The 27,605-nt window shown below is 41.5% G+C and overlaps 1 protein-coding gene across 1 annotated transcript; it reads left to right on the forward strand.

Moving 5' to 3' along the window:
* Nucleotides 1-26,505, forward strand: UBE2G1 (ubiquitin conjugating enzyme E2 G1). The gene is made up of 6 exons (XM_050908998.1): nt 1-181; nt 15,387-15,489; nt 18,523-18,620; nt 19,692-19,870; nt 23,633-23,756; nt 25,889-26,505. The coding sequence occupies exons 1-5, from the start codon at nt 136-138 to the stop codon at nt 23,717-23,719; spliced, it is 513 nt and encodes a 170-aa protein (XP_050764955.1). The 5' UTR covers nt 1-135; the 3' UTR covers nt 23,720-23,756; nt 25,889-26,505.
* Nucleotides 26,506-27,605: the final 1,100 nt, after the last annotated feature.

Genomic DNA, 27,605 nt, shown 5'->3' on the forward strand with positions numbered 1-27,605 from the left:
GCGGAGCCAGACCCCCGGGGGGCGCGGTGCGGGCGGGCTGAGGGCCACTCGCCGCCGCCTCGGGCTCTCGCTGCACCAGGAGCCGCGCCGTCCCCGCCGCCGCTGGGACTCCCTCCCCGGGCAGAGAGGGGGAGAATGACGGAGCTCCAGTCCGCCTTGCTACTGCGGAGACAACTAGCAGGTACCCGGGCTGGCGGCCGGCGGGGGGGAGGGAGGCGATCCGCTGCGGGGGGGGGGGGGTGGCGGGGAGGGGAGTGGAGGCCGGCCTCTGAGGGGCCGGGGCCTGCCGTGGGGGAAGGGGCGCCGGCTCGGGGGAGGGGGCGGGCGGCCGGCGGGGGTGTGTGTGTGTGTGTGAGGGGGAAGGGGAGATTACGGCCCCCCCTCCCGCTCTCCTGCCCAGCCGGGAGCTGAGGGAACTAGGCCGAGGGGGGGAGGGGGAGCCTGCCTGGCGATCGCTGCCAGGGGAGCCGGGGGGAGGGGTGCGGAGGGCCGTCATGGCGGGGGGGAGCGTTTCCTTCGCTGCCCCCGTCCCGTCAGGGAAGTGGGGGTTGGCAACAGCCCTGCTCGCCTGTGTCCGTCCCCGTCGTCGTCGTCCCCCCCGCCCCGTGCCTGGCAGCTTCCCCGATCTCTCTTGCGGCCCTGTGTTCCCGGGGTGGGGGGTGTGGGGAGAAGGGAGCCGGAGCTTTCCTCCCCGCAGCGTGGGGGATGTGTGCGGGGAAGTCTCCGTGCTGTGAGGGGATGTTAGTCAGGCCCCGAGAAGAAGCGGAGGAGGGAGGGTTCCCCCCCCCTGGAAACGGTACTTCAGGGCCGGGGCGAGTCGCCCCGCTACGCACACCTTCCTGCGGGGACCTGAGGTGCCCCCGTCCCGCCTCCCCTCCCCGGCTCCCACCCTCACCTCCCGTGCCCTGCGCCGGGGAGGGCGGATCGGGAGGGGGAAGCCGCTTCCCCCTTTGTTGTCAGGAGAGGAGCCGGGGGCTCTGCAGGCACTGACGGGGGGGAAGGCACCGGGCAGCACCGGGATCCGGGCGGGGGGGGACGACGACGGACCCGGCCCTGGGTAGGGCGAGCGGGGCTGCCCGCCGCGTGCTGCGGGGGGGGGGGGAGGGGGAGCCCGCAGGGAGGGGCGAGGGGGTCCGCCGGGGGCGAGAGGGCGGGACGGGCGCGGGGAAGGAGGAGTTGGAGACTGGGCTCGGGGAGAGGAAGGGCCGGAGCGCCGGGCCCGGGCCCGCCGCCGAGGCGGGAGCGCGGCGGAGGGGAGCGGGGCGGCAGCTTGGCTCCGCGTCGCGAGTCGTTGCCGTCCCGCGCCCCCGCCCCCTCCCTTTGTCCCCGGCGGGCGGGCGGCCGTGCGCGCTGGCCCTGCCTGGGCCGCCGCCGCCGCCGAGGGGACCTGGCTCGGCTCGGCCCGGCCCGGCGGCGGCGCGCATGCGCGGGGCCGCCCGGGCGGCGGGGCGCACAATGCAGCTCCATGTGTCGCTCGCTGCCAGATTTAAAGAGAAACGAGCCGGGTGCGGCGAGGAGCCTGCCGCCGCTCCCTCCCCCACTCGCACATGTTCCCCCGCATCCTCTGCCGTCTGGGCTTCTGCGGCCGGGATACAGTAATCCCCTCGAGAAAACGCACAGGTCTGCCCGGCACCTTGGGCGGATCTGATTGCCTTTTTCGTCCCTTACGTAAAAATTGCTTCATACCCAGATAAGGAAATGTGTGCTAGGTGTACCTAAACTCAGGCAAATACAGCGCTGGCTGAAGTTCGCTGAGTAGCCATGCAAAGGGACGGGGCCACAGAATGGGACAGGAATTCCTGGAGGAGGATTTTGGCCTGAGACTTCAGTAATGTCTTTGAAAGCATGAGGGTGGAAAACAACACTGTTAGCAGTAAGGAGATGAAGTTGCGTGACCAGATATAGCACGCTAGATGATGTGTTTGTTGCATCTCCAGCACTGCCATCTGGTTTTAGTTGATGATAAGTTTGAGAAACTTCAACGTAGTTAACTATTAGCACAGGGTTTTTTACCCCTTTAAGGTGACATTCTTTAAAAAAAAAAAAAAATCTTATGCATACTGTGGCTATGCTCCTGAACATAAGCATGCATGTCTTAATGCCTTAGTAACTACTGAAGTTATTACTGACATTCAGTGAGGTGTCTGCATGTTCACATATGCTAATAACACTAGGTATAGGCTTATATATAGGTATACAGGAGCTCCAGACTGGATTTGATGTGAAGTTTCTCTTTCCTATAAATGATCCCTCTAGGGAAGCAATAGTGTAGAATAGTTGCTCTCTAACTTGATAAAAATGAGCATTTGGTAACCTAATACAGTTCTTTGGCTGTCTGGAATTTCTCTTTTAACTGACTAATTGTGCTCCATGAAAGAAAGTTTGACATTTAGCTGAAGCCTCTCCATAATAAGTATTAGCTGTCAGCTTCTGTTTTGTAGGTTTGTTTTGTTTTTTTTTTTCTTGTCTTGTGAGGTCTTACGACTTTTTGTAAGCACAGGCTGGTTGGATATGTAAGTAGACTTCCAGACTGCTAGATTTGGGGGTTAACTTCTGTTTACCTTTCTGCTCACTCTTTTCTGAAGGCTTCATGTGTAATGGTAAAAACTGGTAAGCTTTTCCAGTTGCCCCTATTACTGATACTGATTGAACTGTACTGACTCAAGTACTGCAACCATATGCATGTAACATGCAACTCTTTTGTGGGGTTTTTGTGTTTTAAGTAATATTAGTGCCTTTGGTATCCTTTTACATGTATTAAAAAAAAATTGAAACCATATTAAAAGGGATTGTGAGTGTGCATGCTTAAGTGTGTGGTGAGTACTGAAGAAGAGTCTTGAACTCTTCAAAAGTCATATCTGGAGTAACTGACCTGAGAAAGAAAATAGTTTCTTCCATATGTGACAGCCTAAGCAACATCTGAACTGAGCTGAAACTAGACTCTGACACTGCTTTTTCTGATGGCAGGCTACTTGAAGTCGCAATGCAGAGACTGAGCTTCGTGATGTCTCATCTTCCTTCCCTACTGCTGACTGTCTTCTTCCAAGTCTCAGCTGCTCCAAAGTGTCCCTTTGTTTACACCCACACTGCTTGTTCTACCTCAAAACAAAAATCAACATTGTAGTGTTCTTTCTCCTGGTGGGGCTGATACTTCAGTCCTTCTGCTACATGCAGCTTTTGCGTTATATCAAGTGTGGTGAGTCTTTGGGTTGTACCTAGTGGTTGGGTTTTGGAGGACAGTGAACAGGCAGTAATATGAGTTATGTGATCTAAACTAGTTTAAATTGCTCTAGATCACTCACTTGTCAATTAGCATTGTTCAAGCACAAGAGATCTGAAGTCGGAGCTGTTAGACTTGGAGCAAGACATACAGAAGTGGAGGGAGGTTGAAGGGGGAATCTGAGACCCATATAATGGTGGAGCAGTTGAAGAATATAAAAATTCTTTAATGGGTGAGACCCTGGATAGCTCTTTTCAATGCCAAGAGGAAAAAACAATGACAGGAGGAGAAAGGAATGTACGGTTACCTGTTTTGTCTCCCATATGCTTTGATTCTTAATAAGGGCATTATGGAGAAAATAGGTATCTATGGTATGTAGTACTTTAATGAGTTGTTTTAGTTCTTGAAGACTTTGTTAAGGTGAAGGTCAACTGGTAAGTTGTCTTAGTTGTCAGTGAGACTTAAAACCAAGGGTCTTATCAAAACACAGAACAAAAATTGACAACATAATCCCAGGTTGCTCCAATAAGTGTATGAAGGCAGACTTCTATCTTTTTCTGGAGCAAGCTGGCTTGTATTGTAACTTGAGCAGGTAACTAGTACCACAGCACCATATATACAACATGCTTGTCAACTTAAGTGGCATGTTCTGGATGCTGATAATGCTCTCAGAAGGGATATTCAATGACAGTCACAAAATATGACCTCAAGTTAGATGTGAGTTGGGTTTTTTTTGGTTTTTTTTCTCCCCCCCCAGTAGCTTCACAGTGCCTTTGCTAATGAAATATTGAGCTATATCACCAGGGAATTAGTATAGTAGCTGTTTTTATAGTGACATGTGCTTGCCCCCATTTAGGCACAAGAACAGTTCAAATCAAGATAGTCAGAACTTTGGGTAGCTTTTATTTGTGTGGTTTGTTTGGGTGTTTTTTTTAAATGCTTAAAGGAAGTGGTGAGTGGGGATCTCTGACTACCAAAGCCAGTTAGAGTGCTAGTCTAACTAGCTAGAGCTGAAGGGAAGTTCTTTTCTATGGATATCTGTGAAGCTAAATGGCTATTCTTTCTCAAATCAACTTAATTGTAAGCTCTAGCAGCTTCTGGAATTATCTTAAAATTCAATAAACATATTTGTTCTTACAGATGTCTTTTTTTTTTTTTTGAGGGAGACAGGCACTTTGTGGATTGGTAATAATGTGAAATAGAAGCCATGACCTGTCCATTTCTTCTTATGAATAAGGTACAGGAAAAACTAAAAGAACAAAGTGCCTCTGAACTTCCAAAAAAAGTCAACAGCAAGTATGTAGATTGGTATAGCACTGGATTAACAGAGTTCACCCCCCGAGGGAGGTGGGGGTGGATAAACTCTATTTTCTGTACAGCCCCAAAACTTTATGCTCTTTAAAAAGAGGCAGGAGACAACTGAGAGTGTAAAGCTTCTCATCCAGTCTCCAGAGCTGGTAAGCCCAAGGGTTTTGCAGACTGAGGCATTTCTCTGAATGCTTTTGTTTCATCTTTCTGCCAAATCCTTGCTGACACAGAGACTTGTTAGAGTAGGCAGACTTGTCTAGTTCAACCAGCAAAATCATGTAGGGAGGATGCAGTTAAATTGGTAGTGCACAGTGGAACCAGAAGTGCGAGTCCTCTTTAACATAAACATGGGTCACTGAGAGCAGGGGAATAACCATGCCCTTGTTGGCCAAAGTTGTACTGTGTTGTAAATATTCTCCAACTTGGGATACAGAAAAACCCACACTAGTATTTTTCTCAAACATGAGAAACATGGCATTATTTCAATTTAAAGTGTATACAGCTCCTATTTCAAAGCAAAAATGTCTACTTAAAAATTAACAAGTTGGAAAACTGTATTAAATACTTACTGTGACAGTTCAACAATTTTTACTTCCTTGTGTGGAAAAATCTTGCAGTGTAATGTTGAGTTAGTTGAATTTCTGGCAATTATGTAGGATTTACTTTTAAAATATTTGACTAGTGAATTCTGAGGGAATTACGGAATTAAGACCACTTTATAGATCGAAGCTGAGATGGCATATCTCTTGGGTGGCTGGTGGTATAAGAAGCCTTTGTTTACAGTGGAGTACTGGCTATTTGCTGGCTTACAGTAGGTTTGTCTACAAGATAATCATTTGAGTGGCACTGCTCTGAAGTATTAAGTTGATGCTAGTCTGCCTATTAGCTTCCTTGGAGAGGTCTGTTTGTAGGGTCAGTAATACTCTGTATTATCCTGAATAGTTAAGACTCCAAGGTCCTGCATATGTCAAACTTAACTTCAGTATCACTTAAAATGCTATAACCCCCCCTACATATTTTTTTAAAAGGACTCTTTCATATTTTTAGATAACCATCAATCTTCGTTGCCCTGATGCTTTTTGGGATGCTTAGATACGGTATGTGTGTACCACTCACCTTAACACTCTTGCAGTGTAGGGCCCCATTATAGCAGATAAGATAATCCTGTTTCTTGTGAGGATGTGTTGACAGAATCATCAAAGCTACCTTGCTCATGCTGACTTTATAGATAATATCATTGCTAAAACACATGCCTTGTTACAGTGACTAGAGTCTGAGCAGTACAAGCAGCCTGAACTTCTGTTACACTGCAAATAACATAATGGATGTGACTTGTGGCAAACTTGACTAGCTGCACATCTTAGTTTTTCCAATGTTCCTCTTGCAGAAATAAGCTGAACTCTGCCTCTTCAAAGAAAAGAGTATTTATGACAGCAGTCATGAGTAAAAATTCAGGGATGCTGGCAGTTTTGGAAAGTGAGGCTTAGCTAAACCTCAGAATGGAGGGGCTTGATGACTCAATCAGTTGCTTGAACAGGATGAAGCGGTAACAACCTGCTTTATAAGCTTACTCTTTGATGGAGCAGCTATAGTCACAGCCAGTTGGCTCTGACTAGGTCAGTTTACTAATCTTTCAGGGAAAGAACCAAGCTTACCATAAATTGAGTTCTTTCCTTCTCTGCTCCCCCCAAACAAGGCATTCTAAGTTACACCGAAGTATGGATGTACCTGGATCTGACAGGAAAGTGATTTCTTTCTGTTCTGTTAGAGAATAGTGGAATGGGAGAATGCTGCTGGAGATCCTGTGAAATAAGGAGCAAAATTAGTATCTATTGAGAAAATACTTTCATTAGAAGAATTCCTGCTTTATTGATAAGATCTTTATTTGGAGATGTTAAATCACCCAAATCCCACTAAAATGTCTTGCCTTGTGTGATCGATAGTGATTCCAACTTTAGTATTAAAGAGTTATCTGCTGCAGAACTGTAAACTGTAAGGATTTGTTGATACGCTGTAAATTTCTCTTTTTGGTTTAAAAGAAACTGATCTGGGATAAATCAAGTAGAGTGAATAGTCTTCAAATAAAACCACATGTAATTTTAACTGATTCTGCCTTGACTCTTCTGTATCTCTTTGATTTTTTTTTTTTTTTTTTAAATGCAGGAAAGACTTGGAACAGTACATTCATATTCAACTAAGATAGGATTACTTGGTCCATTTTGTGGTTGGTACAAGTTGTTTTTTAGTTCCCCCAAAGTCCTATTCTAAACAGTTTGAAAATAAGTGAACTTTGTAGCTAAAACTTGTTTGCCTCAAATAGGCATTCTGCTAAATTTTCTTCCTGTAATGTGTTTAATGCAACCTCTGTTTTGATCTAAAATACAGCATTTTGTTTCCAGCATAGAGATTGGGTTCTAATGAAGTGGAACTGAACTGAAAGGTGGCTGCTGTTCTGAAAGTATGAACTAACGAATTACTAAAATGAGTGTGCAAAGTTAGGTGCCTGGAGAAGGAAGAGCAGGTGGCTTGGGTGAGGAAGAGGGCATGTGACTCTTGAAACTCGCACTGTCTGCTTTTTGTCCCAACATACGGGAACAGAATCTGGTAACACTTCACATGCAGGCCTGTGCTATAACCATGTTGCACCTGCTCTGTGCTTCAGTTTTCAGTGGTGTGTGGATATTGGTCAGTAGACTGGTCTTAGCAAGATCTTTCACTTACAGAATCTACTAGGTCTGAGCTTTAGGCCACGCTGCAAGTGTAAATGTTCATATTTGCTTCTCCTTCCTACTCTCAGGTCCAAAGCGTATCAGCTGGAACAGAGATCAGATATCCAGACCTTGTAAGAACACTAAGTATAGCAATCTAATTGAAATAGGATTCCATAAAAATAACTGCTCTCCTGGGCATGAATGTTAGCAGTGCTTGTACAGGTTTAGAATAATAGTAAAGACTTTTTGATAGAAACCCTTTGTAAAGGTTTTCACATACAGTCTTTCTGTATGTGAATTGTTAGTTAAGGGAAACCTGTTTCCATGCAGTCATCACACCTAGTAGGTCAAGCTGGCTGTTTTTTTTTTTTAGCTGGCTTGCAGTTGGTGCTGATCTAAAAGATGATGGTGTCAGGAGTCATTTAGAGAAATGGCTTAAAACAATTCTGAATAACAATGTAGCTCAAATTAGGATATGCAAACCGGTTATTCATATTATAAGCAAGAGAAAACAAGCTGGAAAAGTGTCCTTGACTTGCACAACAACTTATGCCTATGATGAGGAAAGGTTCTGATGAACTCTTCAGATGTTAACATCTCCCTGTGGCAGACTTTCTGGTGGATTTCCTAGAATCGTGTTGTGTTCTTGTATGTAAACCACATGCATCCTAGAGCTCTTAGCTCTGTTCAGCAGTGTTGTTTCATGACTGATATGTATGTGACTGCTCAGAAGATACTTGGATGGAATTTTTTTAGCTGTACTCTGTTGGTAATTTTCAAACAGCTGTTAAGAAGTTAATTAACTTTTCCTGCTGTCCATGCTAAGCTCAACTACATTAATACAGCTGGCACCTAGGATGACACTTGTTTTGCCAAATTCTAGCCATTATATGCAGTAGATGTCTGAAGCTCTGCAGGCTCCTTTGTAGGTGAGAGAAATAAGTACATGTAGAGTGTGATTCATCTGACCTGTTTTTGACATCTGCTTTGAGATGAAATAATCATGGAGTCTCAGGAACTACTTATCCTGATAAGATCTCTGTTGAACACTGCTGAGGGCGACTGTCTCAAATACAGGCAGATGCATGTACCCACCTAATACTTGTCTGACTCTCAAGAGTGGAAACATGCATCAGACACTGAGGACAAAATGAAGGTGGCATTTCTGTTATACTGAGTGTGATACATGAATGTGGCCCTGTGCTGCAGTTGACTCTTCACGGGCAAACCACTGAATGTTTCTTGGTGAGATACTTGCTTCCTTTCAGATGTGGACTTCAGAACCAGGGTTCTTCCAATCCTTTTGACTATCCTTGTTCTTCTGTTCCTTATACCACTTCCCCCCAAAATTCAGACCTTACTGGGAATGTTGGGTTTTTTAACAGACCTGTTCAACCTCCATTTTAACCTGGGTGATGTAACTGTGCTAGATTCTGGTGTGATGGGATATACAGCAAGCTTCAAGCAGTCTAGCCAAAGAGGGCTCTTCAGGAAACAGTTTATCTACATTTCTACCAAAATTATGTGACTGATATTAATGTGAACATATGTTCTAAACTTACTACTGAGAATCTTAATTCTGGAAGCATAAGTATTTCAAAACTTTAAACAATACTACAGAATCCAAAGGTTTCATCAGTATGTTCTGTATTTTCAGTGTCTTGTGGAAGCTGATTTGGACAGGAAAGTAACTGGAACACCACCTTCACCTTAAGGGAAAAGACTTGTGGGCTTAGTAGGCACACTGCGCTCCACAGTCAGTTAAGTTACTGAGTTCAGACATTTGCTTAATGGCAAACACATCATGGGGAGGGGGAAAGAGACCTTTCTTCTGTGTATGGTAAGTGTGGGATGTTGGAAAAGGACTGGTTTGAGTGTGTGTACACAGAAGGCTTCTGTGTATGAAGAGTGCTGCAGGAAGAAAATGTCTCAAAATAGGTCATCCCTATTCTTGCCTGTCTTTACGACTCTCAGGTAAAATGGTGCATGGGAACGGATAGTGGGCTAGGTAAACTGGGTTGCCAGGTCAGATCAGTAGCTGGATATCTGTGGTCTAATTGAGACTGTGTGAGAGAGCTGGCTTTGAGACCTTAAAGTTGAGATCGACGTCTAAAGGAGCATTGACAATGTCTATCGGTGGCCACCTCCATGGACTTAAGGGACTATGGGGAACTCCTTAAGAACCAAGGCAGTACCAAAGACCTGCAAGCTTCCGGTTAGTATGTTAAGAGTCAGTTTTCAACTAAATAGCTAACCTGAACTTTCAATTGTCTGTCTTCAGGTATGCCACAACTCATGTGAACATGGAGCTACAGAATGTGCACAATCAAGAAACTTGATTCTTAGCTTATGTCTAGAATAACGTGACACCTTAGTAGTAAAAGAATTCCAGTCTCTATCTAGTCAAGTTTCTCTGGTACTATAACCTTAATCCACAGACCTATAGTGGCAGTTATGGGAGCTTCTGCCTCTTCACTTTGGGCTAGTGCTGCTGTCTTCTTGTTTGCAGAGCTGAGCTGTGGCCATGTCTAGGAAGTTGATGGGGAGTAAACAAAAATCAAACAAGAAACCCCCAACCTTGTCCTCCATCCTTCCAAAACCTGCTTCACTGTACAAATCCTTGGAAGGCTCTACAGGTATAGCTGAGGAGGTGGCAAGCAAAGCATGTTGATGCAGCAGTGAACGAAGCTGTGGAGCACTGCACTGAGATGATTTCTGTGAGCAACTTGCCTGTTAATGCTAACTATACAACCCTCCCTACAAATTCTCTGAACTGAGAGGAGAATTAGATTTGTAGAAGTCTGTAACACTGCCCTTATCAACGGGGGGATGACGCATAGAGCACTGGAAATTAGTTGCCAGGCTAAAGTTAAGAATCAAATCTAAAGCTGCTACTGAACTGGTTGGTAGAATCTCTTCTTAAGACAGGTTTGTCTTTACTGCTTCAGTCTCACTGCAGAATAATTACAATGTCCTTCTGAGACTAAAACTGTTCTGTCTTAATTGCTGTCTTAATTGTCACTGCCAAAGTGGCTACTAGGAGTGTGTGCATATCTCGTGCTACGTTTTGTCTGAACTTTTTGGATGAGCTTGTGGAGCAAGACAAAACATGATGAAAGTAGAAAATATGGAGAGCTCTGGGAATACATCTGTGCAAGGAGATCATGTTACTTTATCGTTCTCTCAGCCCTAATCTTCTAGAATCAGAGACTTACAGCTGGGTATGCAGGCAGAAAGGAAAGTCTTGGAAATCACAACTGACCCCAGTTAAGTAATACAACTATATGGAAGTCACAGCTTGAGGTATGGAGGAGAAGAGTCTAGAACGAGGCTTTTCAGTCTATACAGTTGTTAGAAGCTCCTGGACTAGTGCTGAGAGTCACAAAAAGCAACCAAGAAAAAAACAAGCCTAATGTATAGCAAATGTAAAGCTCTGATATGGCCTGCTTGTTCTGGGAACTGTGTGTAAGTCAGCTAGATGATTTCTCCAGAAGCCTTAGTGAGGACTTGGGCTGTCTGATCTCTGTTTTTGCGCTGGACTCAGTCCACTGGCTGCACAAAACTCAACCACTTACTAAAGAGGCTGCTATTAAAAATAATGTAGAAGCTTATATTTTTGAAAGGTTTGTACTGTAATGTAGCTTAAAATACTCTGAAGTGTTCATATGCAGTGGCTGGCTGGGTGAAACGTCAAGCTGAAAAGTTTAGATGCCGCACATAGCTGCTACATGTAGCCATGGGGCTCTTTCTGCTTAGTCATTTTTGTTGACGCTGTTTTGCTTTTGGATTGGTGAAAGTCTCTTGGCTTATATAAAGGCAGTTTTAGTGAGTGTGGGAACATCAGTAGCTTGGTGTAAACTAAACACCAAAACTGGAAGCACAGCTTATGGTACTGTGTTGGCTCAAGTTTAAGGCAACGGTAACTTAGTTCTGCTTTAGTAAGAGCTAAACCGCTAAAAGAGCACTGTGTTGTGTTGGCAGATCATGTGGGAGGGTAGGCATTGGACATTAGTCTGTTCTGGACTGAAACAGCTCTGTTGGATTATGGGCCTTTAGTCTTCCTCATGTCCCAGATCAGGTATTGGTTCAGGACTGGGATTAAAGGAACTGAATGTCTAATTTATAAGCAGCCACAGGATTCTGTTCCCAGTATGTTGCTGCTTGGCAGCTGTCCAGGTTTGTGCTGCTTTGGCTGTCGGCTGTTGCTTGAGCTGCAAAGGTCTCTACCTGAAACTGCTTCTGGACTGCATGTAAGAATTTTTTTTTCTCTGGGAAGAAGAATTTCTGTTATATTAAACTATCAGAAATGCAGAAGATATTGGCAGAAGTACTAAACCACAGAGTGTATTATATAGTAGTAGCAAGTAAATTGCACTTATTTAGGCATGGACATGATGGAAATGTGTTAATGTACTCATTTACGTTTAAGAAGTACAGCATATCTTTAGCTAAACAAGAAATCTCAAAGAAAAACTAAGTGTTGAAAAAATAACGTGGAGGGATCCAGTTCTTCATATGTGTCTGACTTCTCTGCTTTTCTAGGACTTGTAGGCTAGCTCTTCAACAGGGCTTTGTAGAGGACCTGCACCAAGACCTTGTTCCCCCTCTCCCTGCCTGCAGGAGGGAATTGAATCCTTTGCTTTATGAAGCATATTCATCATCTGCGTGTTCGTCTGGGAAAACTCCTGTTCAGGCTGCAAGTAGTTAACTACTGTAGTTGGTAGGAAGTGACAGACACAGAGAACAGGTGTCTGTTTTCTTGAGTGCGTGTCAGCGTCACCAGAGGCTGGGGTTGGTGGGCAGCAGTCCCTCTGCCTAGCAGCAGACTTCTGTGACTGTGACCATAGGGGGGGTGTGCTCCTTTCTTGCCATGGTGGCACCACTATTCAGTTGGGATTTTGGTGCATGGATTTCACTACTGTGTGAGTCTCAACTCATCAAGAGATAGGTAAGAGATAGGTGGTACTACTAGTTAACTTTTCTGATATGCAGCTATATCCAGGGGAAAAAACAAAACCAAACAAACCCTAGGCTTCAGTGTTTGCGAGTTTTAATGAGTAGCAGCTCTTAGCTATCCATGGTAAAGCAGCCAAGGATGGTGTTTTTCACGTCCCAGTGCAAAACCATCCTGATATTTCCTTTTTTGTCTGCCAACCAGCCATTAGCTGATGTTCAGTTTAGCATAAATAATCTGGATGGAAAAGCTCATTTTAACTTGTCTGTGGTAATTCTACATACCTCTAGTGGAGAAGGTGACTGAGCTTATATCCATTGTTTTATCTCAAAGTATTTGTGCAAGCAGTAGCTATTTGAACTATGCTTCAGTATTGCTACTGTGGAAGGAAGATGAGAACCTTTTACAAACAGAGACTGATGTCACCTCCTGTAAAAGAAGTAACATCGTAATTTGCTTTATAGGCAACATCCACTAAGCAAATTTCCGCAACTGCTGTAACTGAAGATTTTTGTCAATGGCTGTCCCTTTCACACAGTTTACAGATTTTCTGCATTACAAGAGTTGGCATCCAGCAATCTTATTCCTTCTCACAAGATCTCTTGCAGTATAGTGCTGCAAAGTCTTAGGTATGAGTCAGAGTGTAAGAGCTGGCTTTCATTGGGAACAAGTACATGAAAAATGTTTCAAAGGACTTAAGGATAAAAAAACCCGTTATTTGGAGGCTTAGACAGATATAAAAAGAAATTGAAATAGCATGAGTCAAGAAAGAGAAGAAAATGTGTATGTTGGACTTGAAAATAGTGTGGCATATTTAAATAGAGAGAAGCATGCTGAATTTTCCAGAGTCTTAACTTCTGTCAGGCTTGTTTACAGTCTTATCACTGAGAAGTGATAACTAGCAAACAATAAGGAAGCTAAATGTGAGCAGTTTGAGTTATAGCAGTTTACACAGAACTTGGCATAAACCCTTTTCTCCCTGTAGAAATGCAGAAAAGAGGGAACTTGTATTTTGGAGGCTTAAATTCAAGTTTGAAAGTCTTAAGGTGAGATACTCAAATCTAATATTTGCACTCTTTCTGTTGACTTCTGTGGTTGTTATGCCGGATATTCTGTATTACAATACTAATATAATATCCGAAAGGATGACTTAAGTGTCCTGAAGAGAGGTGGATTTTTTTGCACAAGCAATAGACAATTTTTTTTTTAAATCCTGTATGAAAAAGCAGGTTATATTCAACTACTAATGTAGTGGAATTTTTAGTATCTGATGCTGGAGGAAAGTCTGTAGTAGGGAGGTAGTAAGGGACTGGTGAAGTCCTTGCTTCATGTGAGTCACTTACCTAAGTCTCTCTGCCCTTATAACCTAAAATTAAATAGAGCTGCTACTCAAGCTCATGCAGCTGTTTCCACAAAGTTTCATAGATGCCAGAGGGTGAAAACTCGTCTGCTTAGTGGAAGTGTGGCCATGCTATAGTTTTTGGTTTTGAAGCTTGCATCTTGGTTAAAGAGCCTGTGATGTTACATTTTGTTTCAGGCATTGTCTTGAGAAAACATGGTTTGGTTCAATACCTAAGTCTTTGTCCTGCAGCTTGGAGAATGAATGGTTGACCTCATCTGTTGACTAAACCCCTGCTGAGTAGCTTCTAAGAAAAGCCCTTCCAATACATTTCTTGGGATTTTAGCATTGAGTCACTGTGTGGATAAATGTGACTCTGAATTACCAATGGCAAAAGTCGGTATTCCTGCGATCTCCATCTTCAGGACCTTGGTCCTTCATGTGAGCTGAGCTCACTTTCTTTTCTCCCTGTGGACTTAGACTCTTCTGTGTAAGGCTTGAATTGATTCTTCTTGCATTTTTTTAACAATGCTTTAAATAGGTAAGAACTTTACTGGCAAACAGTGACTGCAAGCTTATGGGCAAATCAGTTTGGACTTAATGGTAGCCTTTTCTCCATAAAGGTGTGAGGTTCTCACTTGAAGTTCTTCTGCATGTACCTGAGGGTATTATAAGGACCTCTAAACTTAAGTCTGTAATGCCTAGAAATCAACACAAAATACAGCTATTGGGTTTACAAAGAGGGAATATGTAGACTAACTGTACTGTGGAATATAATAATGAGGGCTGTATAATGTCTGGCAGGATTTAAAATAAGTGCAGTAGTAATTGTAAAACAAAAAAACCCTAATTTAATCTGGAAATTACTGACCAGTTGAAGGAGTAACTTTTTCTCCCCTTCCCCTATCCTAAATACCCAAGATCCATTAGGACTTTGTATGTACTGTTGGAAATGCTGGATCAAGGATTTTCAATTTGGCATCAATACGGCATTTAAATTAGTTTTTGACCCGAAGCTATCGGTTAAGAGATGTTCTCCCCCCGCCAAGTTGAATTTTAGGCAGAACTCATTTGAGGTGTTTATTTCCAAATCTTACGCGTTTTCCTGGAGCAGGCTGAAAACAAACTCAGTGGAGTCTACATCTAGGTCTGACTTCTGCATAGCTATTTCCAGATAAGCCTTCTATCTGGCAGTAACTATATGAAGTAGCCTATAAACTTAGAATCCTGTATTGTTTATCACTAGTGGATAAAACTGAAACAAATGAAGAAATTAAAAAAACCCCAAACCTAAACAGCATAACAGCTTATCTTCTATGCTCTCTTCTAGTAGTTCAGAATGTAGTAAATCATTATCTCCAGAATGCACTGGGCACAGGTCTCAAATGCTTTCAGATTCTGAAAAAAATCATTTAAGGGAAGTCTGATGTTAGGTTTAAATAAAAACACAGTGTGACTTTGTTCTTCTGTTTTAACTTTTTTCCGGAGTTAAAGAGAGACTTAGTTTAATCTGGCTCCTCAGAGTTCTTGTAAAGCAGTATGGCTTTTTTATTAGTAGAAAATCTGTTTTCTGACTTGCACACAGACCATGTCCCACAGTTCTGAGTTATTCTGGCCCTTCTGCTCATGATGTACTTAGACAGTTTTAGAGTCAGACTATGGGTCTCAGCTCTGGCAGCATGCTGTTGTGTGTGGTACGGAGTTGAGGATACTCACCCAGGCCATAAGTCCATCAGTAGGCGCCAAATCACTGAAAGTCATGGGGTTTTGGTCACGTATAGAGGCATGAGCAAAAACAGCGAATGCATATCATAGACACCTAAAAGTCACTCTTAAATTCTTTTTCCTACACAGAGCTCAACAAAAATCCAGTGGAAGGCTTTTCAGCGGGCTTAATAGATGACAATGATCTTTATCGATGGGAAGTCCTTATTATTGGTCCTCCAGATACACTATAGTAAGTACTGATACTTATACAGAAACTTAAGTGAACTTGGATTTACTAGTTCTAGTTTGGTCTAAGTGAGTAGAAGTTAACCTAAATCTTCATACTAAGTTAGGTAACGCTGTTCTGTTGCTAGTAAGATACCTGTAAATAGCTGAATTTGCAATATAGAAGTTCTAAACTGCTTTGCTCCCCTGGGAAAATGCAAAACTGATCCCTTTCTACTTGTGTAGAAATGAGAAAGAATAGGCTATACTTAGAGGCAGCTTCTGTTTTCTAACACATTTAAGTAAGGCAGGTATAATCCACTATTTGCTGTTATTGCTGTTTAGCTGATAGTACAATTTTAAACCATTACAACTTCATGCTGGTGATTGTAGGAGAATATTCAAGAGGGATGTAGTTGGGGAAACTGCAACAGACCATAGAATTAGTCTCAAGTCCTGTCAGTTTGAGATGGGAGAACTTCCTAGTGTGACCTAGCGTACTTCAGTGTTCAAATTTGAATTGTTGGCAAACTTTGCACAGTGGGCTTCAAAAAGCTTACATCTTTATCCTAAGGACTGGGTTCTTTGACACTTGAGCACAAAACTATGCAGTTCATCCAGTGACTTCTTTTTCTGGACTTTAAGTTTGCTGTGTTTTTGCACTGCTGTATACCTGAAGCACTCTGGCACATGCAGTGTGGTTGGTTTGGTTTTTTTTTTTTTAAAAAAAAAGCTCTGGCTAATTGAGAGAACGATTTCTTTTTCTCATAGAGGTTATATATGATCATCTACTCTAGCTCCTGGGAAAAGGTTCTATGTGCAGAAGAGGTCAGTTTAAAGTGTAGCTCTTGAAGATGAACTCTGTTCTCCTTCATTAAGCTGTTCCAGCGGTAAATTACTGATACAAAAAGCCTAGTGACATTTACTTGAGGTCAATTTTAGTTCCAGCATGAAGTTGTTGTATACCTCTGTCTTCAGACTTCTGAATAAGTACTTAAGCACAGTAATCGAATTGCTTTAATTCTCCTCAAGCTCACTGCGTTGTGATTCTCAAGTCTTGCATGAGATGAATTCTCTAACTTCTGTTGACCTCTTTTTGAACAGTCTTGTAGTGGCTCTGTTATATTCTCACGGCCATTTTATAAATAGTGTCAGTGAAGAAATACTGCTTCTAATTGAACCTCTTCTTACATGTTAAAAATTGCAATAGCACTTTTTTCCCCAATTCAATAAGGTGCTGAGCTTGTTTTGAAGCTTTTTAGATAAGAAGCTCTCTTCTGTTCCAGGCCCTAGTTGCTGCTTTTCAAGGTAGTAGTATACTGAATCCTTCCTCCCTGGTCCATTTTATGATGACGGTAGAACTTAATAGTTTAACCAGGCAGTTCAAAATTTTCAAACTTTAGTCTCATACCTGATCCCACTTTATTTATTCTGAGTTTACCTAAAAAGACTTTAGACTCAGTGCATGACTCTACTGACAGAGACCCCTTTATCAGGAATATGGCTAAAAATGGCACTGATCTCCCTTAATTGACAGCTGTACTTCATTAACTGGTTTCTAATGTGTATCCAATTAGAGAACTGTATTTATATGTAGTTGATGAGGGGCAACTAGGGATACCATATAGCCTAGTAGCTTTAGGATCTGCTCCTTTAAAAAGGGAAAGAAGAACTCTTTCACTTTGAAAGAAAGGACTTAACTGGTTTGAGGCTATCAACAAATGTAATCTAACTCTCCTTTGTCTTGGACTAGTATGGATGTTAAAATAGCCAGTGTTTCTGGAATTCTTACCCTTCCCAGGATCAAGGATTCTTTGGAAACTGCCTGCCTTTTCTAAAACTTGTGGAAAATGAATGCTGTGGGTTCAGATGCCCTCAGCTGCTTTATTTTAAGAGCCAAGTCACTTAGATCTAGTGCTTCTTGGGTTTGGGCGTTTTTTTGAGACACTTGCTAGAATTGCACATCTTTGGTTAGTGGTGGTAAAACCTGTTATTTTCTCAGTAGCCTGTGGGCTTTGGATAGTGGCTCCTACTCACTTACAAATACAGGGGAAAAAATTGCATGAACAGCTTTCTTTTCTACACCAATTCTTTTGTCCGCATGGCTACTGAGGAGTAGCTTGTTGTACTGCACATCTCGTGCCACCTTTTTTGGAGGTTATGTTCCACTATTTGTAATGTCTGCCTTTGCAATTTCAAATTTTGTTACAAACTTCAATTACAAGAAATGACAGTAACAGCAGATGTTATAGTACTTATATTAGCGAAGTATTCCATCTATAAGGATTTCCATTTAATATAGGCCTTCCCATTTTTCAAAAGGGACTATTCCTGGGTATTGAAACCTAGCTATTTAAAAAAAACCCAACAGTTACCTTAGTTAAGTATGGGCCTGTAACTCCACATAGAAACTGGATATCTCTTGTTTATTATATTGTTTTCCAGTTTAGTGGGTAACTAATGCAGAACACCTCACTGTCATGTCTGACTTGCTTTAGCTTAGTGTTGAAAAGGTAGTATTGGAAGTCTTTTTACAAAGTAATGCTGTAGACACAACTATAAAGCTTTCTGTAACGTTTCACTGAGGCTCACTGCTGCAGACTGATATCAAGAAATTAGGACTGAGGTGTCTAAAGGAGGAAAACAAACAGGTATCTGCTGGGCTGTACTTGAGAAAGGGAGTTATTGGCAGTATTTTTTTCACTGTTAATAAATGTACTGGGAGGAAAAATGTAAGTTGTAATTCCACATGGTGAATTCCTTGGCAGTCTTTTGTTTTTTTTTTTTTTTTTTTTTGTGTGTGTGTGTGTGGTTTTTCCCCTCTGGAACATCATCATAATTCTAAAAAAGATAGTGTTGGCGAAATGGCAGTATCTTGTGAAAGGATCTTCTCAATCTAAAACCCTTTGCATTGCATATGGAAATGCTGGTACTGTTAATTATCAACATGAGGTTAAGCTGTGTGAGGGGTAACCTTAGAGCTTTTGATACATCAGTAAGTTCCAATCTTCAGCTTAAGCTTACAAGAAACTCTACTAAGATATTTTTGATTCCCCAGTGAAGGTGGTGTTTTCAAGGCTCATCTTACTTTTCCAAAAGACTATCCACTGAGGCCGCCAAAAATGAAATTCATCACAGAAATCTGGCATCCGAATGGTAAGAAATGTCAAAGTTTCAATTTCTTCTTGCAATTAAGAACTAAAATGCGGTGAGGACAAATGGATACATTTCTGTTCATGTTAGAAATATGAAACTCTGTGTTTACTTTGCCATCTTCACTTCATAAAGAAGTAATAACCATGGCAGAGTTTTTAATAGTGCTGCTCTGAGAGACTGCTCCTAAAGTATTTTCAGAAGCTACTGGAAGTAGTTTCTTGAATTCTTGGTAACTGTTCAGGGATTTTATTTTTTTCCCTAAGTGTAAAATTCTGGTCTGAGGAGCAACTTGACTTCCATAGCTGCCTTTTGTTATACCTTCAAATATTTCATCTTAGTATTACTGACTTGGCAGTTCAGTATAGAAGGCCCAAGGTTGTCCTCCTCCAGTGAAGCATGAAAGGAGGCATCTTTTAGTCCCTCCAAAGAAGACTCCTCCTAGTTCCATTTATTTATGGACTGCTGGACATAGATGGGAGGGTAAAATAAAATGGAAGATTTTTCCTGGGAAGGAGGAATGCTCTTCAGTTTCTAAAGACGTTATTGAAGTTGTAGATGTTGAAAGCTGGGAGGAGACCAGCACAGTGCTCCCATCATAAGGGACAGAGGGAATATTTTGATGCTGTGTCAGTTTCAGCTCTGGAAATAACAGAGTACTTGTCAGGCAGTTTCTAATTCCAGCAGCTTAAATCATATTCCAATATATTGCAGTAATATCCAGCTGATGCTGTTGCTGTGGAAAAGAAGTCACTCTCTAGTTTGCTGAACTTAACAGAAAAAAGTTTAGTGGAAGCCTATCTAAATAGTCTTGAAAGCTGCAGCGTGATGTTAGAATTTCTTCCTCCCCATGTTCCCTCTCTGCCAGAAGTCCAGGCATAATAACAGACTTCCACCAAGCCCTATTTATTACAGATTGAGTTCTGTAATAGTTAATTACTTTCCTTTTTTATAAAGAGTCTTCACTAACATGTTTTCAGACTAGCTGGAGTGAAGATTAACAGTTCCAGAACTATCCTGAAGAAATGCCAGCATGTTGTTCATTACTGAAATATGCCTTGTTCTATTTTGTAGTTGACAAGAATGGCGATGTCTGCATTTCAATTCTTCATGAGCCTGGAGAAGACAAATATGGCTATGAAAAACCTGAGGAACGCTGGCTTCCCATTCACACAGTGGAAACTATAATGATTAGTGTTATTTCTATGCTGGCAGATCCCAATGGTGATTCTCCTGCTAATGTTGATGCAGCGGTAAGATTTTTCTTGGTCTGCCAATTGTCTTCAGTGTAGAAACCTAAACTTGCAATGGAGTTTTGCTTCTAGTTTGACAAACAGTACAGGAACTTTTGGAAGAACCTTTTACATCACAGGCTAAGGCTACCCTTTTGTTGGGAAAAGCAGTCATGTTGTGAAACAGAATTACTAGTTAGCCCTGGGAAATTTCTTAGAGATTGCAAAGGAAAGATGCTGTCAAATTTCATAGGCAGTGGTTTAATTTCTCTGCAATAATGCATTTATTTATAGTAAATAACTTGTGCACAGAGATACTTAATGGATAAACTTCAGCTCCTTTAGTCTTAAATTCAAGGAACTGGCTGTAAAATCCTGTGTGGCTATATACACGTAGTGGTTACAACTGCCATTAACTTTAGCTGCAGAAGTTAACACATTCTGGAACCTTTTTTGGTTCCTAGTATGTTATTAGTATAACGCACCAAAATTTTTGTTTCAGAAATTATGAAACCTGTTAACAGATCTATTGATCTGAATGGAAGGAGAAAATGTGGTGGGGTCCCTCAGTATAATTATGTTGTGACTTTTTGTGTCCGCCTCTCTACAGCAGTCTTCCTCAATCATGGATTAAAGCAGTAGGCTTGACTGTGTAGGTCTGTGCTTTCAGAATGTACTTGAAAGCTTCACTGGGCATCTGGCCTTCAGCTCTGGAGGAAGTGTTGTCCCAGACTAGAGTGACTGGCTAAGGAAGTGAGGAAGAATGGCCTGGTTTATAGTTGAAGACCAGGGTGAATCTGCAGTAAGGATTCTGTCATAAGTGAGATGCGAGTGTTTCGTGCAGCATAGTGTTTCTGGAGCATGGCCTATTCTGCGTGGGTGTATAAACACAGCTATCAGCTTTTTAGAAGAGCTGCGTTTATAGCAGAATAGCAATTAGGCTAATAACTATTTGTGGTGGGGAGGGAAAAAATTCTCAGTTCTGGGGGGGAGCAGGGGAACAGACTTCAGGCCCCATTCATCTGAGATACGCCAACGTACTTCCTTTTGAATTACTCTTGAATTGCAGTTCAGCAGTGACTAATACATGCTATCGTTTCACAAAAGAGAAGTTCTAGGACTTTTAACTGGGGGAGTGAGGAAAAGGGAGATGGTAATCAGAAGATGCAAAGTTTTCTAGAGGAATGTTAACCTGCTCTGTCAAGCTAGCTATACCTTCCCAAAGTGGGTGGGAGTTCAGTTTCCTGGAGCCTTTGATCTACTATGCTGTTAGTATTTCCAAAGGTGGCTGAGCTCTGCTGAAAAATAGTCATGGGAATAGTGTCATGTGGAACAAACTTAATGGGAAGAAAAACACAAAAAGCTGTAGTGAAGAATTCCCTCGTTTAACATTCTTTTGAGTGTTGGACCTCCCCTTCTTGTGTCATGTTACTGGTGGAAACAAATACCTAGGACACATGGACGTTTTCTGCTGGCAAACCTGAGGGCACTGGAAGGAGCAAGTTATTAATGAAATGCTAAAAGTACAATTAGAATTCCTCAGTTTACAAACTCATGTATGTTGAATGTAGCTGACCTAACACTGGAGGAAGCTTATACTTTTAGCTATGCTTGTCACCTTCCTAGCATCACAAGCTTTTTAATCTTTGTGCCCCACTCTCTGCCAGTTACCTCAGGAGTGGGTTTTTGTTTTTTGGGGTTTTTTTTCTGCCTCAGAGAGAGAGATGTTAGATAGAAAGCTATGAATTTGTTTACCTAAACCTTAGGGTAAAGGTTGAAAATGTCTTAAGGAAACACAGCATTCTCTAGCGCGGCTTGAAAGAACAAAAACTTAAATCCAAATCCGACTGAAGTCAGTACTGAGGCATCACTTTGGATGCTAGGAACTATTTTTCTGACTGTGGTATTAGACGTTCCAAGTAACTTTTAAACTTAATGTGCTGCTTGAGAAGCTTAGCATCTCCTGCTGGATTGTGGATTGCATCCTCTTCATATTAACCAGAACATACTCATCAGGGTAATGAAGAATCAGCAGCTCATGTGCTTTGTTCTGAGCTGCTATCAAGATGTCTTCCACTTAGTTCACTAAGTACAAATTTACTGCAACAGTATTTGGCAGTTACTAAAAGATACTTGGTCTGCTTTCATTAATTTCTAGTTTTAAGTGAGTGTAGAGAATAAGGTGTTACAGGCAGATCACAGCATTATAGGAGCACGGGATGTACCCGCTTCCTGGAAAAATGAACTATGCATGTTGGAGTACTGTCTCTTGGAGTGGGAGAAAAATGAGGGACAGGAGCCTGAATAGATACTGAGAAGCAAATAGAACACTTCATGACGTAAAGTAAGAGTTGTGGAGAGATTGCTGTCAAATTGGAAACTTTGCTTGCTATTCAATTCTGAACACTTGCTTCATAGAAGGTAGAAACAAAAACTAAGAATCTGAAGCTAGGAGGGCACAAATTCAATGCTTTTCTTGGCCTTATGCCATCTTGTGTAAGCTGTCCTATGTCCCAATCCAAGGAACGAAATGCTTGCTCTATTAATTGCTGAAAAATAACTAATAACGACTGATAGTTAGTAGCCTTATTTGTGCTTTCACTGGAAAGATAAGACGTGCTGGGCTTTCCAGCGTGCTGACTGGCTAGGTGAGCTTGGAGGTGTGAATGTTAGGATATGCCAGTTATCTTAATTTTCTCTCACTCAAATGTGCTACAACCTTCACTCCAAGTAGAGGGTGAAAAGGTGGTGTGTGCTAGGTTGCTTCAGGTAAAACTGTGGTGTTTGGTTTTTTTAACCCCTTCTCTCACCCCTGCAGTAAGAATATATTGCTTATATCAAAAACTAAGAACTGTAGAACTTATTTCATGAAATAAGGGGTTCTTCATATTTTCCCACCACTTCTTGTCTAACTGTAAGGCAGTACCCAACGTGTCAACCTTAGTCACATCTTATGATGGTCCTATGCTTTCATCTGAGCTCGTCATGAGGCTTGCACAAAAAACTTAAAACTGGCTGCACTTTTTCCTGTGGGTTTTTGTGATACCATGCTGTGCACATCTCCAGGTTCAGACTTACCTCTTGCCTATCTTCCTGTTCATCTTTATCTTCGTTCTTCATCTATGCAGTTCTGAAATCAGATACCTTGTCACAGAGACCATCCCCATAGGTGTGCTGAGTGTTCTGTTAAGGTCTTTCTCATGGAGCCAATATCTTGCAGCCATATCTAACCAGGAGGTGTTTTCTTTCTAAGGATGCTGCTGTGCCTCTTCTGAATACTGTGACTTCTGTATTTCTATCCTGGAGTGTCCTGGCTAGATTGAGAGGGAGTTGAAACTGTCCTAAAAATCTCAGAATAACTACTGTCTCCACAGTAGCTGTGTACCTCTTTTCATCGCTGCAGTTAAAGACACTTTCTCTAACCCCTAACAGTAGCTTATGGTCTACAGTTTGAGTTTGCTGCTACTTTGCAGGCTGAAGTAAATAGATTTCTGCTAGACATTGTGAAATATTGGTAGCCACCAGGTTAGTCTTGGAGAATGTCTAAAATCCAAGGGGGAGACGCTGCGTCCTCACTGTCTTGTGAGCAGCTTGCATAGAAACGCAGAGCAAGCTTTCAAAAGTCCTGAATGTCACAGGTTTTCAGTGACTAGCTCAATGATTGTAAGTAAATTCAGGTGTTGACTAGATGGCTAATGTCTGAAAACATAAACATCAAGAGTCTTCTTAGACCTTGTACATTGTTATAGGACTGACATCTGAAAGCTGTCTATTCAATTACAGAAAGAATGGAGAGAAGACAGAAATGGAGAATTTAAAAGAAAAGTTGCCCGCTGTGTAAGAAAAAGCCAAGAAACTGCTTTTGAGTGACACTTATTCAGCAGCTAGTAGCTTCACTTTTTTCAGGGTAAGTATTCTTCTAAAGACAAGCCAGTTACCTGAGTTGAGGATTTCCTGCCTAAGTGTTGCTGAACTAATTATTTTTTTTCCCTCAAAAGCAAAAAAACCCGAAACCTTTCTTCTCAGCTGCATGGTCCCAGTGGAGTTCTTTGGCTGTATGCAATACTAAAGACTGAAAGAATTTTCAAGCGCAGTAACAGCCCTTTCTGCCACGATTGGGGAACTTCTCTAGTACTCTTGGATTTATGCTGTTCAGAAGTTGAAATTCTCTTTAAGTATTCATCCTGCTTTATTAATAGTGCTTGGGGGTTACTAGAGCTATAGTAGAAGGGAGTAATCATTCTTTCGTGTTCATTATTATGAAGAACACTTGAATCTTAAAAGCATCCTGTCTTGCTATCTCAAGTTCATATATATATATATGGAGTTTATCTTGCAGATGTTGGTGGCATGTTGTATGTAGGTTTTAAATAAGAGTTCAGTGAGGTTGTTACGAACCATTCAGAAAGGATTGCTTCACGTATCTATGGGAATTTCAATAGAAAGTCTACTAGCATATCAGAAAGGATCAAGTTGAGTTATTACCATCAATAATATCAAGAAAGGTGGTGTTCTCTTCAGCAGCCAAAAAAACTTTTTAACTGAGGAAGGCTTAGGAATAGCTTCAGAAAAACAGCTATATTCTGCTTGGAAACTGAACTGTAGCATATCGGAGAGCCTGGACAAGTTTTAACCTGAGAGTAGCTGATGTGATATTTGCACTTTATGCCACCCTGTTAAGAACAAGCTTCTGACTCAAGGTACTTACTCTAATTTGAACAATCCCATCCTAGTTTTAATGGGACTTTTTTTTAATTACAGTTAGCTCTTGTAGAAAGCTCTGTATTCAAACGTGGCCCTTAAATACCTGGCCTTTGGTCACTTTAATCTTGGTATGCCAAGGAAAAACTTCCTCAACTAGCTAATAATTTCCCACTCTTGCTTTTCAAAGCAAAACAGAGCTTCATGTTGAAGCTGCCTTTTCTTAATGGTTGGTTTAGCAAATAAACTTGGCTGGAGAAGCCCAAAACCATATGTACTAGTTAGCTTCACCGTACAAAACTTGAGGTGAGAAATATGGCACTGTATGTAGTTAAAGGGGTTGTACTGTCTGAACAACTAGAACAGCTTCCTAAATGCTCCTGCTGGTTAGTTTTTTTCTTCACCAGGGTTGTACAGGAGATACTTCCTTTCTTATACTTTTGTCAGAATTGTGGGGGGTGAGGGTGGGGAGAGCTCCATCTGTGACAAACTAGTACTGCAGTATTTCTTCTCTGCAGAAATGCTTTGATTGAACAGAACTTTCTCCGGTATAGAGAAAGCACGAAAAATGCTTAATATTAATCAAAAGACTAAGCAAAGGAACTGAATGTCTTGTACAACTGCCTATAACTAGAGTGTAAGAATTGTTAATGCAGCTGACAGCTTTTTCTGTCTTAGAGAAAGGGAGTAACTGTGAGTAACGCTCCAGAGTATCCTTAACTAACCTCAGCCCTGTTGCCATGTTAAACTTGGCCATAGTGAAACAATGCTCATGACAAATATTTAAGTAATTGGCTGTGTTGCTTTCTTGGAAGGCAAAAGCTTTTCTAAGTCCTGGTGACTCCTCCTAAGTAAGTGATGGGCAATGAATTGGATGAGAAGGGGCCATATAACTGGTGTCAGACAAGCACAGTCTGACTTGGTAGCTGTGGTGTTACTGCTTAATGAAACACTGCTATGCCATTTTGTACTGCACTTGGCTGTTGAAGCAGCATCCATCATTCACAGTAAGTGATGCACGGAAGTTTCAATGATAAATCTACAAGTGTTTAGCCCTATGTGTGAATAATCAAACGTTTACACACTATGAACTTGACAAGCAACATGAGTAACAGGAGCCTGAAAGTCTGATAGTTGAGCTGGGATACGCAGTATGCTGAACTAACTCAAGTCTCTCTCAGGTGATGATTTTGGATTTATGCATCTTCTGTTTAGAGGTATGTAAAGTTCTTGAACAAGTAATGATTCTCTTCCTTGAGCGTGAAACACTATTTAACATCTTTAAAATAATTGAGGATGATGAGAGGTTTTATTTTAATACCTGTGATTTCTTTGTAGGTCTCCAATTGAGAAACATGGCACTGTTTTTTTTTCCTGCACTCTACCCACCTATTGCTGGACTTCTGTTGTTACAAGTTGGCAACACTGGCTGGAACTGGGCTGCAATAAAACATGCCAGTTATCAATGCTGACAAGAGCCTAACAAGTGCCAACACAAGATGATTACACATTTTGAAATCTAATGAACTGCTTTAACCTTCAGGAAGAATTGTAAAGATGTGTACATAGCACAACATGATCCGGATAATATATATACTGTTCATGTACATCCACAAATACACATTGTACCAAATAATGCTGTCTGTAGTTAGGAATAGAATCGTGTAAATTCTAAAGATTTTAGCAGGTTTTTCTCTCCCTATTCATTGTTTCCTATCAGTTTAAAAAGAAAAAAAACAACTTGTGAAGCATGTCAAACTAAAACCAATTAGGATAAAGTTGGTTTGTTTTCCCCCCCACTTTAATTTTCCTTTGACCCACTGAGGCTTAATTAAAATCTCTTGCTTATTAAAGTTTAGTATCTCTTTTTTGGTTTTTGGAAATGTGCTCCCTTTTATTTCCCTCATCAGAACTTCAAATTTTCCTAATTAAACCCTGAAAGGATTTGCTGTCAATTACTTGTGTCTTCTTTTATGATGACCTTTGTAGTCTCAAAGGTACTTTTTTTTTCTCCACCCCTTTTTTAAACCCAATTGCACATACTTCTTGAATTGGGTATAGCAATAAAACTGGCCATGGAGCACCCTTGAGCAGCCTGCTGGATTTTTAACTTCCAAGGGACTTGAGTGCTTTCATTTGGAAGTTCAGTTGACTAAGTTAGTCCAGGAAAGGAATGAGCTGCTTTTTATGGGTGAAATTTTTTTTTTTTCCTTTTTCATTGCCTGTTTGTGGGGTGGGGTGTGTGTTGGGGAGGCTTGTTTTTTCTCAAGGTTGAGTTCAAGCATGCACCGCTGTAGGCTTTCAAATGACTAACTTCTGGGTTTGGTATCAAAAATAGTTTCCCTCCTTTTCCCTTTTCTCTCTTCTGTGGCCCTTCATATTCTTTGCCTTCTACTTCAGAGTTTTCCTCACCTAATGTACAAAGAAAATTGCGATGTATATTTTCATGTAATTTGATTTTTTGGAATTCTGTCACCTTCTGTAGTGAGTTCTTCCAAAATATAATTTTTTCCAATAACAATGTGTCAAACTGGCTGTCTTGAGTATCTAAATAAGAAGGGTAACTGCAGTTGGAGCACAACTTACCTGAACATCTTCAACAACATAACATCAGCAAACGTTTGTTGAATTTGACATACTGTATTTAATCTTGAAATAATTAAAAAGCAAACAAAACACACACCTTTCTTCCTATTGTAACCATCTTTGGCCCTCCAGTGAGCAAATACTAATCTCGGAGTATCTGGTAACAAGAGTTTTCCAAGCCTACCTAAAATACCTTTATACCAAAGAAACTTTATAGAGGAACTTGCAACTACTTGACTGTTCTCTGTTCTGTCACAGGTTTACCACAGCTTTTACCAGCACAGAGTAACCTACTAATAAATCAAGAGTTCCAGTGTTAAACACTCCTCTTGTAAGAAGCCTTCGGTACTAATTTGCTGGCTGGCTGGACTTCGTTTCAGGTTGCTGTGCAACATGCATATACTAAAAGGCATATATTACAGGTTTCTTGAGGGGTGGGCTGGGGTGGAAGGAGATGACAGTTACTGGT

Source organism: Gymnogyps californianus, chromosome 20, assembly GCF_018139145.2.
Source record: "Gymnogyps californianus isolate 813 chromosome 20, ASM1813914v2, whole genome shotgun sequence".
Classification (NCBI taxonomy): domain Eukaryota; kingdom Metazoa; phylum Chordata; class Aves; order Accipitriformes; family Cathartidae; genus Gymnogyps; species Gymnogyps californianus.

What these genes read in the sequence shown, in the direction of transcription:
- UBE2G1 (XM_050908998.1), top strand. Translation starts at nt 136, where the DNA reads ATGACGGAGCTCCAGTCCGCCTTGCTACTGCGGAGACAACTAGCAG. An exon ending in ACTGCGGAGACAACTAGCAG is followed by an intron (nt 182 to 15,386) that starts GTACCCGGGCTG and finishes TTTCCTACACAG; the next exon opens with AGCTCAACAAAAATCCAGTG. An exon ending in AGAAATCTGGCATCCGAATG is followed by an intron (nt 18,621 to 19,691) that starts GTAAGAAATGTC and finishes TCTATTTTGTAG; the next exon opens with TTGACAAGAATGGCGATGTC.